Source organism: Bombus fervidus, chromosome 8 (assembly GCF_041682495.2).
Source record: "Bombus fervidus isolate BK054 chromosome 8, iyBomFerv1, whole genome shotgun sequence".
Classification (NCBI taxonomy): Eukaryota; Metazoa; Arthropoda; class Insecta; order Hymenoptera; family Apidae; genus Bombus; species Bombus fervidus.
This window is the reverse complement of record NC_091524.1, coordinates 13,231,807-13,247,259: the sequence shown is the minus strand read 5'-3', so window position 1 is coordinate 13,247,259 and position 15,453 is coordinate 13,231,807. Positions and strand designations below refer to the sequence as shown.

Sequence of the window (15,453 nt, the reverse complement as noted above, 5' to 3'; positions counted from 1 at the left end):
AAAGGAAGGTGATTTAGTGCGACTGAAAGCTGTGTTTTAATTAAATGTCAGATTTGTGTCGAATAAAATATTAAATAAATAAAAACGAATAAAATTCTTCTATTATATTTTGTTAATATTATCATTACGTAAATTGTAATTTATCGTAAATTGTAAGCTATGAAGCTTATGCAAATTCTTTTCTTTATGAGTATAAATAAAGAGATGGAACATAAATAGAGATTTCATCTATTTATTTCACTTAATATTGAAAGAAGTACTTTGAATTTTATTATTTTGAATTCTTATTAGACGCATAGTATCAGATAAAAATTTAAAGTTTAAAAACTTTTATTAAACGTAAATTGAGATCACTTACTTCAATGCTTTGTAACGTTCTTTCTCTGGATTGTTGTCTGGTGGTTCACACTCGAAAGACGCCAGAGCTAAAGCTACATTATCAAAAGAAATAAATTAGAGTAATAAATACTGGCGAAGCTTACAAGGAATAAAATATTTTTTAATATCTAAAAATAGCTTTTTTTTTAATTAATTACAAAATAAAGGTTATTTTAGTTTGCAATGAAATAATCTGAAATATTGTAACAGCATCTGAATAATTTCGTTTGACGTAATCTCTTGTAATTTAGTTCTAATTTTACTGCGAAATAATGCAATTTTATTTTATACGAGTTCTCGAAAGTAACATCTTATTTTTAAATATTATTCTATTTTTTACCAACTAATTTAAAAGCAATTTCACGTTTCATTTAATTACTTTTGTTCTCTGTTGTATTTTCAATTCATTAATTCTCTTCTTATCTACGAATCGAATAAAAACAGGTTAAAAAGTTTTACCATTTTCAGTCAGCACCGGGCTCGCCTGAAGGAAAGCAATGACACGCGGATTCTTCTCGAATGGACAAGCAACTTGTTTCCAGGCAATGAATTCTGTCACCTGTTTTGCCAGTTGCCAGAACTTCTCGAAATTAATGTGTCCATTTGGTAATCTGAAACGATAGTTTTACAACAGGATTAATGTATAAATAAATATAAAAAAATACGATATATATAAATATTAAATAATGAATTAAGAATCCTTCGATCAAAAGCTTGAAGAGTTCTTACATTTTATTTTAATGGTAGATATTGTGATTAAAATTGTTGTTCATCGTTTTTTTAAAAATTAAAAAGAATCAACAAATCTTTTAATATTCTTTCAATAATTCTATGTATAACTTTTACGTGGCACAACTATGAAATGAAAAGTATTTATATTTTTAAGAAATGTTTAACTCGTAGGTCAATTTAAACTCGTTAAAATTTTTTCCTAAGCTTTTGATAAGTTTATCTAATTATATCTGCTTTATAATCGTTAATAACGATGTCGACATTGACGTCTAAAACCTTGTCAATGTTCTACCAGCGATGAAGAATACTTTCATCAGAGTGTCGTGCTTCGATATAATAAACCTTTTAAGCTTTTAACCAATTTATTAAATTTCATCTATTTTATGATCATTAAAAATTTTATCGATATTGAAAAGTAGCTCGTCAATGTTCTACCAGTGGTTAAGAATACTTTCAACACAGTATCGTGGATCTAAATAGCAATCTGCGCATGTAATCATTAAAAGTTTCGCTGCTATCAAACGCTTTGTGAATGTTTTACTATCGGTCAAGAATGGTCTCTTCAGAGTATCGTGGGTCGATAGCAACAACAACGTTACATCCTTTAATGTACGTTGGCTTGTGTTTATACAATGTCAGCCGTCCTGCGCAGAACAACAGTCTCCTGTTATTTTGTTAAATTAATTTCGGATAATCCTGATCGCATTAGCCCGTGTGAGAGATACGCTGATATGTTAAGTTAATGGTTAGCTCCATAAATTTCAGGCTTAGGACGCATCAATCAGTCTTCGGTTTGATGCACGCTTTGATTAATTCAGACTTAGTCAATTTCGATTCGCTCGTTCGGATTTGTATTTTATCATTAATAAATTTACATTCGAGTTTGGAAAAATATTTAAGTCGTTTAAGCTACTATCTTAGGAGACTTTTCTTATTTTATCTTCGCATATGTCGTATTTTATTACGATGTGTTTTGCAATATTTTGATAGTCGCTAATTTTTTATGAAATTAATACATATTGCACGGTACGAAGTAAGTTGAAACAGAGAAAATTATTGGGAAGGAATATAACAGACAATTTTGTTATAGAAGTTACTACGTTACAAGAATCGTCTTAGTTTATGTTCAAGATAAAGTTATTTTAAGAATTGTATTTTTTATTATCTTATTATTGTCATTTGTTCGAATCTGTGTAATTCTTCTGAAACATATTTTCAAATATTTAATTCGTTTTAGTAAATGGGGAAAAGCTAATTATCTCCTGTTTAATAATAGTATGATAGAAAAGGATAATGGAAAGTCGATCGACACATTACGAAAGTACACGGTTTCACGTGAATCTAAAATCGTTTTAATTATTTAACGAATCTCTAAAATAATCCGTTCGATACGTGTATTCTTATTGTAAGAAAGTAATATCGAAACTGAATATTTTATTCGGTAAAAGGAAAGTTCATTTGAAGAGGGTCTTTCTACGCTTCTTCATTTTGTAATTTCAAGAAGTGGGCTCAAAGTGGTCAGTTCGCGAGGAAGTCTCAAAAAGTTTCCGAGTAGTCCCATCAAGTTTTATGTACTCTTTGAAAGCAATGTAATTTTACGTGCAAACAATCTTGAAACTTGTTAAGATCTTTCTTAGGGAAAAGAGGAAGCGAGCAAAAAAGAGAGAGAATGTCATACCGAAGATGAATCATAACGAAAAATTGCTACTTCAAAATCATTATAATACCGATAAAAACCACTTTAATGTATTAATTATACGAATAAAAATCTTAAAGAACGCATGTAAGACAGCTTCGAACGAAATAAAATGCAATCACAACGAAAAGAAACTTTTTAAAAGAAAGTTAAAAGAAAAGTTACCAAAACTTTTTATCAAAATCTTCTATCGACATAAAATGAGTAATATTTTCCGTTCACGAATTTCACGAAGCCCGACTAAACGAAAAACGCTATTCATCCACAAATCATGTCCAATATAAATCTTCGAATACATGCACGTAATCTCAGCTATTGCTCAACCAAATTTCCAATTCCAAAAGAACTTTTAAGAATTCATCAACCATCTACCGATTCACGAGTTCGATCGAAGAAGGGAATAATTCGTTCTACTTAGCAGATATAGTATGTGTATGTGTAATGGTTCAGGAATACATTTGAACATTTAGTGTGGAAAATATTTATGTATATATTGTATGAAGATATGTCGTTATGTAAAACATTTTGAAAATTCATTCGCATTGTAACGAGATACGACTGTCATGATTATATTCGTCAAATTTGGAACCAATTTGAAAATGTGTGTATTTGGATTCTTCGAGGAATTTGTAGCATTTTTATTATGAATTTTTATCAAATAACTTAATATTTAAATAAGCATCATTCATAAGTTGGACGATAGTCCAGTAAATATCTCGTAACTTTTATTAGATTACTCGAAAAATTTGCAACGAAAGTTGAGAAATACTTGAGAAGACTTTTGTCATCTATAACTTCATGAATCTCTTCTTAAAAAATTTTTCGATAACCCAAACCTAATCCAAATCGATAATATACATTTTCAGATTGATTTCAAATGTTATCAACGTAATCACGAGTCACGTCTCGTTATACTGCTAATGAAATTTCAAAATGTTTCGTATAACACACATAATACATTCATGAAACGTCTCCATAAATAGGTATTGAAATACTTTCGTAAGCCACTGTACACTGTATGTGACGAACCATGGCGCATGTGACGATACAACGAGGGAACGCACGAAGACACGTACATGTGCGCGAAAGCGTGGGTGAAATTACGAGTCGAACTTGGGCAATTTATCGTGCGGGTCGGAAGTGTGCGAATTCGCGTAGCATCGGCGCCCGCTTCCGGCTGCACGACGTTCGCGTTACGTTCACGTAACAGACATTTACATACGCGCAGCCATTCGTCTTCGCCCGGTGGATGCCTCGATCGGTCAATATCCATCCACCGTTGCCTTCGAGAAACCTATCTTTCCTCCGTCTACCCTTTTCTCGTTCCTCGCCCTATGTAGGATCGAAATTCTATTACAGATTCGGTTCACGGACGACAAGGAAGGATAATTGCTGGGAAGGAGGCTCTTTTCCCTTATTAAACTCCGTAGAACGTATTGGGAGCTGTGCCGCTTTCTAAGGAAATTGATACTACAACGCGATTCGGTTTGTCGGAACAGTCGTTTCGTATTAAGGGTGAACGCGTTAATGACTGAGACATGGATCGTGTTTGCAATAGAAACGTGACAACGAGGATGGATTTTAGATAGAAAATTTTCGAATGACTTTGGGTCGAGATATAATAGAGCATTTCGTATTCGTAATAATACGGAGACAAGAATATCAGGGTAATATAATAGAATTGAAATAAACAGAATATAATACAACAATCACTTTTCTTATACTAAACTTTGTGCCCCTGTTTTTAATTAATTAATTAACTAATTAAATTAGTTATCCATCTATTAATTCTAAATCTCGCGCAATAAATTTTTCTGATTGAAAAACGACCTAACTATCAAGTTAGTCAATCTTCGACTTCAATCCCTATAACTTTATGGTTTAACATAAAGAAACTGTCACGATATTCGTGCACCAAAGCACACAGAATGCATGATAGTAACGTTAGAAGCTTTAGTCTCTTTTATAAAACGACTTTCAAACTAAAATACGAATCAATCGTCCATAAATCGAAGGGAAGTTGGAATAACCACGCACATGTGTCACTGTTTCGAAGCCATTACAATGCGTCGCGTTATTTCTCTGAACCAATATCAGCCACAGTTCTCGATCTACGTATTATGTGATCGAGCCAAAATGCATAATACGTGGACATTTATCTGTAGCCTGTATACATACGTCTTGAAGCGATTTGTACCAGCGTGTCTCCGTGCGACGATCTGCTGTGCGCAATTCAGTGAAATGTTGCCGTACTGTTCAGACGTTGCCTGTCTGCACGAATTCGCATTTTCCGCGAATTTTCTACCGTGCGTCCGCCATTCCGGGAATAATATACGCCGTTATGATTTTAATGTACATACGTTGTATGGGCATGCGCATGTATACGTGTACACCACTAGCCAAAAGTTTGAGTTTATCCGCTTTAAAACTTTTCCATTCACATTCCAAATTATGATGATTAGTCGATATGATTAATGATGATATGATTAACTAATTTATGATTAATCGATAAGAACGTTATATTCACGCAAAATTTTAATTCAATGTACACGAGAAAAAATTTGTGGGAACTATTTTCTTTTGCTAAAGTTATATAGATAAATAACTGTTTAATATCGTCATGAGTCATAAGTTATATGTTACGACTTATGTTATTTAAAGTTAATTCGACAGACGACAGCAAGAATACTGTTCGATGAATATTTCTGGGCGAAAGTGCATGTATAGATGTATGTATATGAGATATTTCTACTTTTAAACTGACAAAAAATTCCACTTTAATATATAAAATCCTACATATATATATAAGAGTATGTAGTTGATCTGCATATAAGTGAAAAATTCATTAAATCCCAACTTTTGTGCAGTCGCGTATCTGGGAGAATTATACACACGGGTATTCAGTAAATATCGTCTCAAGTAGTGGAACCACTCTACTCGAATAGAAATTGTTTTTCTAATGAAACTTCTTGTGGCTACGCAGTGGCCGCTTTCGAGAGACGGTTTCATTTCACCTTGCTATCGTGTGCGTAATGAGCTTTTTGAACGAAAAAACGTTCTACCACAGATGCCCATCATTGTGATGATTAATCAGAGCTGACCCATAAAACGATCGTCGTGAACCGAGATTATTAGAATCTTTACATGGCATGGAAAATGAACGATTTTAACGGATTATTAAAAAAAAAAAAAAAAAAGAAGAAAATATTAACTTCTGAAATATTGTATATAATATTTGGAGACTGTATATTGTATTGTTTTATTTCATTCATTTCTATAATTTGATTGATCGTAGTATTAAGTAGCGTTCAGACGATCAATATTATTATCAATGTGTAAAGTTCTCAATATTGTATTGACAATATATATTGATCGTCTGACGCTTAGGGGGTCTTTGACATACGTTAAATATTGACGATAATATTGTTCGGCTGAATAGTCCATTACATAGCATTTAATCAAATAGTACAAGTATTTATCGGTTACTAAATACCTGCCTCTTTCACTTGCTTAAAAGAGAAAATTTGCGTTACGTATTTTAAATTATAATAAAATTTAGGAATTCAGAAAATTCATACGTTCAATTTTAAAATAAATAAACATGTCAATAAAGTAAAATAATACATGCCACAAATTACAATACTACTCTATTGTATACACTTTACGTACAACAAAATCTGCAAGTAGTACTAGACAGTAATTAGTCAGGCTTATAAGCATTCTCCTTCAATATATTCTTTCGTCGCTTAGATCTGCCTATACCGTACACGTGTTACGAAATATTGGTTATATATTGTACACATTTTATGCAACACTTCAATGAAGACACCCTTTCAATAGAAACTATGAGAAAGAAAAAGAAACGATAAATCTTTTGAAAGAAACAGACGTGGGACATTCGAATTAACCCATTTTAAGAAATATCGCCACTTATTAACAAAAATCATTATAGATAAACAATTGCACACACTTTGCGGGTCTTTTTATAAGTTCGTAATAGAAAAGCAGACTCTGAGACAAGGAAAGGGTACCGTTCCTTTCTCTGGTACATATCCCTCTTTCCCTCAGTCTTCCTGTTTTCTTTTCAACAACTTCCAGTCAAGCTACGAGGAAACAACTTTTGCTATTACAAGTTTAATAAGTTTACACGTACAGCTGGGAGAAGGGATGACGCCGGGAGACGGAGGGGACGTTTCTCGCGCGGAGAAAAGCGAAGGAAATGGCACGGTACATTCGTCGTCGTGATAAATACGGCCGACAAAAAGAACCGAAAGGTCGGGCACTTCGCGAGAAAACGAGCTTCCTGTCAACGTATCGCCTCCGCAGGAACAAAATTATCGAACCTTCAAACGAAAAGAACTCGGCAAAAAGTTCGTATTGGCCCCCGACAGGAAATCGGCGATCGCGTTTCAACGCTCAGCTTACATTCAACACCCATGCCAATCGTCAACTTAAATTACCTTATAAATATTCCACCTGGTACGATTTTCGGGACAGTTTTTACATTCCTATGTGGAAACGCGAAATTATAAAATCGTTGGTCAAAGGCGATTATAATTGAAACTGAAATTTAAGGGCCACAGGGAGGAGAATGGGTTTTAAACGAAAATTGAGTTGCAATTAAGCATTCGCAGATTGTACTTTGATAATTTTAATCAATGTTTAAATTGAGTATTAAATTCTGTATAATTCTATATTAAATTGTACATTATTATAATTATATTTTAAATTATAAGCAATTGTGAGCGACGTTAGAACCGTTAATTCTTTGTAATGAAAATCTTTTGCTACCTCTTAATTGCTCAATGACAGTTTTTGAAGTGGATTTGTTTGAATATTCCTTTTTTTATCTGATTTACAAAAGGTTTACTATCTTTCCTTGCTCTTCTGTTGTTTCTATTGAAAGCGTATTATAATTGGAGATGGTGCCTTTGTAAAATGTATACAATTTTTTATAGGTTTGATGATTTTTGTTGGCAAGTCTTTGACCCTGTTAAATTATCATATAGACAGCACCGAAGCTGGTCGTTTCTGTTTCGAGATCGAAATCGTAATTACTTAAGGGTCGGAAATCGGAACGAATCTCTGAAACTTTGATGAAACCAGAAATTTCCTCGAGTGCTTTTAAATAATCAATACGAAAGTCCAAGGTTTTTACTCACTTGTTGCTGCATCCCTCATTCAGGAAGTAGAGATCCTTGACCAGCAAACTAAAGAAGGGTACGACGATCCTCTGTCGTTCGTCCGTAGCGCCGGCGCTACGCCACATCGCTGCTTTCAGGGTGCTGCGATAGCTGCTAAAGTTGCTGCTCGGATCCATTTGGTGCTCAAGAATCGAGAATTTCGCCAGCTGCACCTTTGACCACTGTAACAGAAAATAATTTCGTGTCACCGTTAGCAGAGAACGTTTGCTAAGTCGTTTAGCAAAGTTCAACTGGATGAAGTTTCTCTATATGTATCGGGTTCCTGGTCGTGCAAATCTCGTACATACGTAACTTGCTTTTTGCTCGTCATTTGGAATTCGATCTGGTTGAATATTTAATTGGGAAAATGTATTTATTCCGGTTTACATCATAGTATGTCGATATTACGTTTTAAATTTTAATATGCTCATTATAACTGTAAATAATAATTTATGTTTTAATGTCTTGACCAATATCATACCGAGATATATATTTATATCTATGTAGACTTTCTTTGATTTCAGTACAATCTCTAAAGACATAGATAATGTCAAATCAACTATAAGAATACTATTTTTTTAAGATATTTCAAAACATTTCTAAATATTTGTTTCATTTAATGTCTACAAATACATTCAAATAAGTATAACAGGAGAATTAGAGATAATTATATTTTAATATACATATTGTATATTATACATAGTATAATGTAATTGTATACATATTACCATATACGTACTTCTTCGTTTCTTCGGTATTTCCACACTGAAGTTTTACATTCTAATTGTTAGTTAGTCCTAATAACGAACTTTCCATATATGCATAAAAATCCGCAGTTTATAGACATTCTAAAAACTTGACCATGTAAGATAAAAATTGACTACACATGTACATACAAGATATACCAAAAACCAATCGTAAAGTGGCCGCGGGAAAATCGATAATATTTTCGATCGATTCATCCTTCCTATTGTTTGTTCGATCTGTTTATTTTTCGATCGATTCTTTTTATACGTAGGTATACACGATATCGCGCGTGCACGTGAGGCAGAGAGAAGCACGAATAGAATGTGTTCACGACAGACAATAAGTGCATCTGACTCGACCGTCTGGATACAATGCAATCGAACTGATCCCATTGCCTTTAACCCGATACCCTTTTCTCATTCCAATATATATCGAATTCTATCCACCGTGTGCACGGTCAAATAGTTACCTTCGCTTCCTGATCTCGTTCTCTACCTTTGTTCTTCCTCCTTATCCCTTTGATTTCTTTCCGTGCTTCTCGCCCCTTTGCCTCCCTTTTCCTTTTCATCCCTGCATGCGTTTGACCTACTCTCTTCCTTTTCGTTTCTCTAAACCACTCTCTTCAACCTTTTCCCCTCCTTTGTATCTTTCTCTCTAATTTTCTGGTATCTTCTCTCTTTCCCAAGCTTTCTCCAATTTGTTCGCCTTTGAAGTCATCTTTAACCTCGCCGGTTTTACCTGTTCCGTGAGTTGCCTGGCTTCAATCTGACCTCTTTATGATCGCGATGCAAATGTACTTGCTTCTTTGTCCTTTGTTTCCTTTCAGGGTCTTCTTTCACCCTCCCGATATGCGTGGAAATTGTGTAAAGGTCTTAGTTGTGTTTTGTTAAAGTTGAGTTTACAGTGATTTTTTTTTACAGGAAAACAGTTTAAAGATTCACTACGTGGTTGATCAATCTCATATTATTAAAATTTTTTGTATCCTTTTCATAATTTTAAAAATATTATTTGTCAGAATATATCATTATTGAAGATATTCAAATAGTGTTTGTCTCAATAATTATATCTTTGACTGTTATAAAACTTCGTTAATTTTTCAGCTATTTCTAAAGGTATGCAGCTTTGTACCACGTTATCTTCATTTTATCTTGTTACCATGTCCTTGCCAAAAAGTAGAAAACTCTTCCTAACTTTTTCTTTTCTTTTCTTTTCTAAATACTTTCTACCTATCCTTTCTCTGAATTTTTTCCCAAAGTTCGCTCGTGTCTCGTGGTTATCCTCGTTATTACACATTTGGCGACCAGACCCAAGCAGACCCAGTTTACAAACTTTCTAAATTTTCGCTTTCTCTTCCTATTCTCTGTCTCTATCCCTTCTTTATCTTCCTCTGTCTATCCTTCCTCTTTGATATACATAAGGCGACAGCAATTTTCCGGCGCGAAACAACCGTCCTATCATCTAGTAGCGAAGAGAACTTTCTAAGTAGAAAGTTTACATTATCATCGAACTAACTTTCCTCTATATGTTCTTGTTAATTAGTCAATGTAGTTGTTTGTTATTGTTTTATTATTACCAAGTTATAAAACGATATTGAGACCAGAAAATCAAGAAAAACCAGCTTATCATATTTGCCCAGTAATCTTCGATTATATTTATTCAGTTGCAATAACCGTCTTTCTAGCAAAGTACAACGAGTAAAACATTTCGAGGATATTAATTGAACACCGAACAAATTTCAGGATAATCGAAAAAAGAAATGATTGCAACGTGTAGAATAGCGGGAAGGGCAAGCACAAAAACGATCAATTGGATTTCCATTTAAAGCGAACGAATTAAACCATGGCATTACTATCGAGTACAAAACGAGTAAACCAAGATAATTAATTTGACGCCGGAATATAAACTGTCGAAAGCGTGAACGTCACACACAAACACGCTATGATATTCTATTACTTGGAAATTAAAAAGGGAATCCGTATCGACATTATACTAGTAGTACAGCGGTATAATATTACTGAAATTAGTTTAGCTTTGGTAGAACGCGAAGGCACTATCTATATTTATTAAACTGTATAAATTGCAAAAATCTCCCTGTAAATTTCAGTTTACGATAATTCTATTTTTGAAAATTTTAACAACTAATTAACAAATCATATTTTTTCCAATTACTCTGTATTTTTTTCTTTTTTTTTTGTTAGTATGAGTATATCTCGTTCAAGTTTTCTGAGTTTCTAGAAGGTAACTTAACTTTCGTTGATGAAATTTTATAATATTAGATACAAGAAATAAAGAAATATTGTGTTTCTTTGTACTCTCCAACATTTTTTAAATATTGTAAATATTGTCATTGTATTAGAATACCGAAGACATTAAAATAGCACGTATCTTAAAATTAAGTCGTTGACTCTTATTATCAGTTGTTTTTGAAAGACTCACATCTTTGAACCACCAAATGATTTTCGTTTTCAATCATGTCCTATTAAAATACTATCCATAAAACGACATTAGAATGCGGGAGTTGATAAAAATATACACATCACATTTTTCTCCTTTGATATTTGGTTTGTCCACTGGCTCAATCCAACTACGCAAAATCCAAGCATTCCAAGATATTCACAGTTATTAACATGTGAAAAATGCAGAATATTACAACGTACGCTGATCAGATCGTCGAAAATCGCGCAGAACCAAACTTAATTGACGTTGAATCGCGGAGTAAAATGGGACTCGCCGTGAAACGCGCGGTGGACACATTCCCGACACTGGCTTGAATTAATTTACCGGAAACTATTTCACCGTTCATCGTCGTTGTGCGTTGGCTACACGTTAATTCGTATTAATTAAACTGAATTTTCGTTTAGCCCTGGAATTTTTGGTCCGGCCAATTAAGCGCCATTGCGTCGATTTAGGATAAATCGAACAGGATCGTCATCACGTCGTGTCATATCACGTTGACAGCACAGTGTTTTCCTATATTTTCTCTTCTTATTCTTCTTCTGCTATTAAATTGATGTATTGACGTACATCGCGAAGATTCCACTTGCCTAAAGCGTTAACGAACGCAATGATGAGAAATTATAGTATAATATAAAGATAAAAATAGTTAAAAACAATTTCTATGGTAGATCAATATTCCGAATTGTAAGTATGAAAGATATTATTTTATCGTATGCGTGAATATTCGTTTTTGAATTTGCACAGAGTTAAATTTCGCGATGTTTGTTGTTTTATCGAACACAAGCTTCTGTGAACTTGGAGTGCAGTGAAATGCGTATTGTTGAATTCCAACGAAATCTGAAATATTCGCGTGAGTAATATTTTTTCTCGTGAAAATCAAATAAGTTGACAATATGTCTTTGGAGTTTCCGATCTACAATAATCATAAATAACTTTTCTACGGGTTTTAAGTGACCTGTTGAGAATAATTTTCCATGATGTGTGGTATGTTTCATAACATCGAAGTTTCTAAAATTCTCGAATGTACAGCTTGTTCGTATTTTCTTTGCTCTAGCTTCTAACTATCTTAATATTTAGATAGGATCGATAGCAACGTACACGGCGGAAGTCTAAGTTTATCTAAGTTTTCCAAAACAATTTTACTTAAGCCTCAAGTTTTCTAAGTGCAAAATTATTGTATCGTCGAGATAAAAAGTTTGTGAAAACAGACGCTTGTTGCACATGTAAGTAGAATGTATTCCACGTTATAAAACACAATGTTATAAAAATTGTTTAAGTTTCAACCAAAAAAGATACAAGTATACCTGGAAATTACTGTCAACAGTACTTTCTGTGCATCTTGCATCTCCAAATTTTCTATACAGGCTACACGTACTTCCCCAATTCATTTTCCAACGAAACGATTCTGTTATCAGATTCAATATTTCATTTTCACAATATTAAAGTACTAAATATATACTTTTTTAAAGAAATTATTTAAGATACATTTGTTGTGTTAAGTGTTAAAGTACATTTTAAATGTATTTTCAATAGTATTCCTAAATGATACGAAATTTAATAAACTTACACCTAATTAATCAGTATGTAAATACTATAATAAATGTAGTGATGTGCAAATGCTCCCACTAAGCATTGTAAATGCACAAAAATAGTCTACAAATCATACACATAGAACAACCTAAACAGATCTATTTAGATAACAAGAAACATTGAACCAGAATGATCTTCCATCCATCCACCCATCCATCCATCCATCCATCCATCCATTCATCCATCCATCAAGAATCCAGCGTTTTCCCAATATTTTCAAGAATTACTAACGAAGGGGAATGATACATCGAACGTTATCTCAGACAGAAGATTTCAGGTTTTGGTCGGAAATGCATCGGGTCTTCGAGCGGCGGAAGAACTCCATCTTCCACGGAGAGACTAAATTCTTGAAGGATCGAGGAAGCAACCCGCCGCATCCCGAGAACGAGAAAGGGTTTTCCTACTCGCCGCGGAGGCCATTTTTCTTCGCCGCGACTCGATTCGATTTCTCGGGAAATGCTCTTGCCGCTCTCCACGAAAAAACACTAAGAATCGGTAGACTCCTGGCGGATCCGGTAAATTGAAACTGGATGGGAAACGGAGGGTTGGAAAATGGGCGGTTGAAAGGTGAGGGCAGACGAGACGCGCGGAATCTGCTTTCAGCTCGGTGATCCCGCGAGACAGTCGGCAAAGAAACGAGAAGCTGGCTCTCGCCTCACCGCTCGAAAATCGGCAATTCTAATTAGACAAAACTGCAAATGCACACGAAGACGTGGCCATTCTGGATTTTGAGAACTTTTCCCCGCCGGGAGTGTACGCGAAATGATATCGTATTGCGGAAAATAAAGGCATTCGAGAAGGAAAGATACAAATACAGATGAAATTTTGATTCTTTCGCAGCTTTAATTTTGTTTGTTTATGAGTTTATTTGTAAGGGGGGGTTGTAATGTAGGGAAAGGGGAAGTAGCGCAAAGATGAGATTGCGCGATATAACGGAAGGAAATCAAGGGTTTGCAGCTTAATCTGACAGAAATTTAACAGGCTAAACACGGCTGATATCCACGATGAGAATTTTTATTTCTGTTCTTTTAATTTTTTAAACTGATTGTTTTATAGTCGCGCCAATCTCAAGCTTACAGTAAAACGATAAATTTTGTTCAATTCGAAATTTCATTGTTGCCACTCCTTTCAAATCCTTTGTGAAATGGAATACCTTTATGTCCATTTCTCTTTTGTAATATTATTATTCTCACTTCATTACACAAAATACCATTCATTAATTCTAAAATAGCATATCATCTATCACTTTATTTATGCGCTTGATCTATAAGACGTATGAGAAAGTATCATATTACCTAGAATGTCTTTAATTCATTACGGTGTTATGAATGAATTATGAGTTGTTTTATGAAGAATAATGCATATGCAGTGGTAAAGTTACGACAATGTATAATAACGTGTTTCAATCTTTAAAGCTATACATACTTTTCAATTAAAAAATTTGCACATAACTTTTCCAAGTTAAAAAGTGCATTATTTGTAACATTCTGTCTTCTGTACGTTCGAATTGATTTTTCTCTTTTTTCGAATTGATCGCACGATGTCGGTAACGTAAATAAATCATTTAATTTCGTTTCATTTGGATCTTGTATCACGTTCGATTCGAGAGCGAGAGAGAGTTTCGTGTTACTCAAAGTCGATATTTTTTAATTAAAAGGTTGAACCTTTTTTCACGTAGCGAAGCCAATAAATTTCGTGCTGTTCCGGGTGAAAATTATTCGTGTGAAACAGTAAAAAGAAGTCACTTGCAGAGAGAGGAAAATCGTCGCGATCAAGCGTAATTAAGTTTCCTAAAGTTGGCCAAGTTACGAAGTACGGCTGGATATTAAATATGCATTAGTTGAACTTAAGCCGACGTTGAGAATTTTTTATAAACCGCCTTGAGGAAAAAAAGGAAACTTCCGGCCAACGGACAAGTTCAAAATAACCATGAAAAACAAAGTTTCGATCGAATTTTTCTCTCCTAACTGCGTACAAGAATCGAGGAAAATTTTTCTTAAAATTCATCCAATCGTACCAGACGCTTTTCTTAACTCCAGGGATTCTTCTTCGAACTTTTACCCCTTATTTGCATTCGTTTAAATTCATCAGATACTACATTTTTACCGCTGCTCCTTTATTTCGAGTATAACAACGCGTATAATGTCTTAAATTGATTTTTAAGGGACAGAAGTCAATTACAGAACGAACTTAATTAAATAAACGATTATATATTATATCATTTAGAAACAGTTAGCAGTTAATACACAAATAAATTAAATTGGTTATTAATTATGATATTACGTTATTATAATTTATTATTGATTACAATATTAAATAAATTAAATGTATTATTTAAGCAAATGATCAGACTATACGCACTGTAGCATTTCGTAGAAACGTGGCAATTAATATAGCTAATTAAATTTGAAATTTAATTTTTCTAAAGAAGCTAAAACGTGAAATAGATATATATATATCCTGTATAAATTCCATTTTCTTACTTGCACTGATAAGAATGTAAAATTATCTACAATAGTCACAATTTTTATTCGTTAGCGTCAATCAGTTTTAATAAATCCTACAATCTTTCTCACAGACGACAATTCCTCACCAACCTAATTCATTCCAATTGATGATGAAGATTAACCACCTAATATCAAAGTCACCCCTGCGTGGAAATTTACTCCT

The 15,453-nt window shown here is 33.7% G+C and overlaps 1 protein-coding gene across 1 annotated transcript in view; it reads right to left on the bottom strand.

Moving 5' to 3' along the window:
- LOC139989680 (uncharacterized) overlaps window positions 1-15,453 on the bottom strand; it is a 643,240-nt gene that overhangs the window by 9,257 nt on the left and 618,530 nt on the right. Inside the window, exons 11-13 of the mRNA XM_072008182.1 lie at window positions 7,969-8,171; window positions 838-989; window positions 359-431 (exon numbers count right to left, since the gene is read on the bottom strand). Coding sequence (XP_071864283.1) covers window positions 359-431; window positions 838-989; window positions 7,969-8,171 — 428 coding nt within the window. The remainder of the gene's footprint in view (window positions 1-358; window positions 432-837; window positions 990-7,968; window positions 8,172-15,453) is intronic.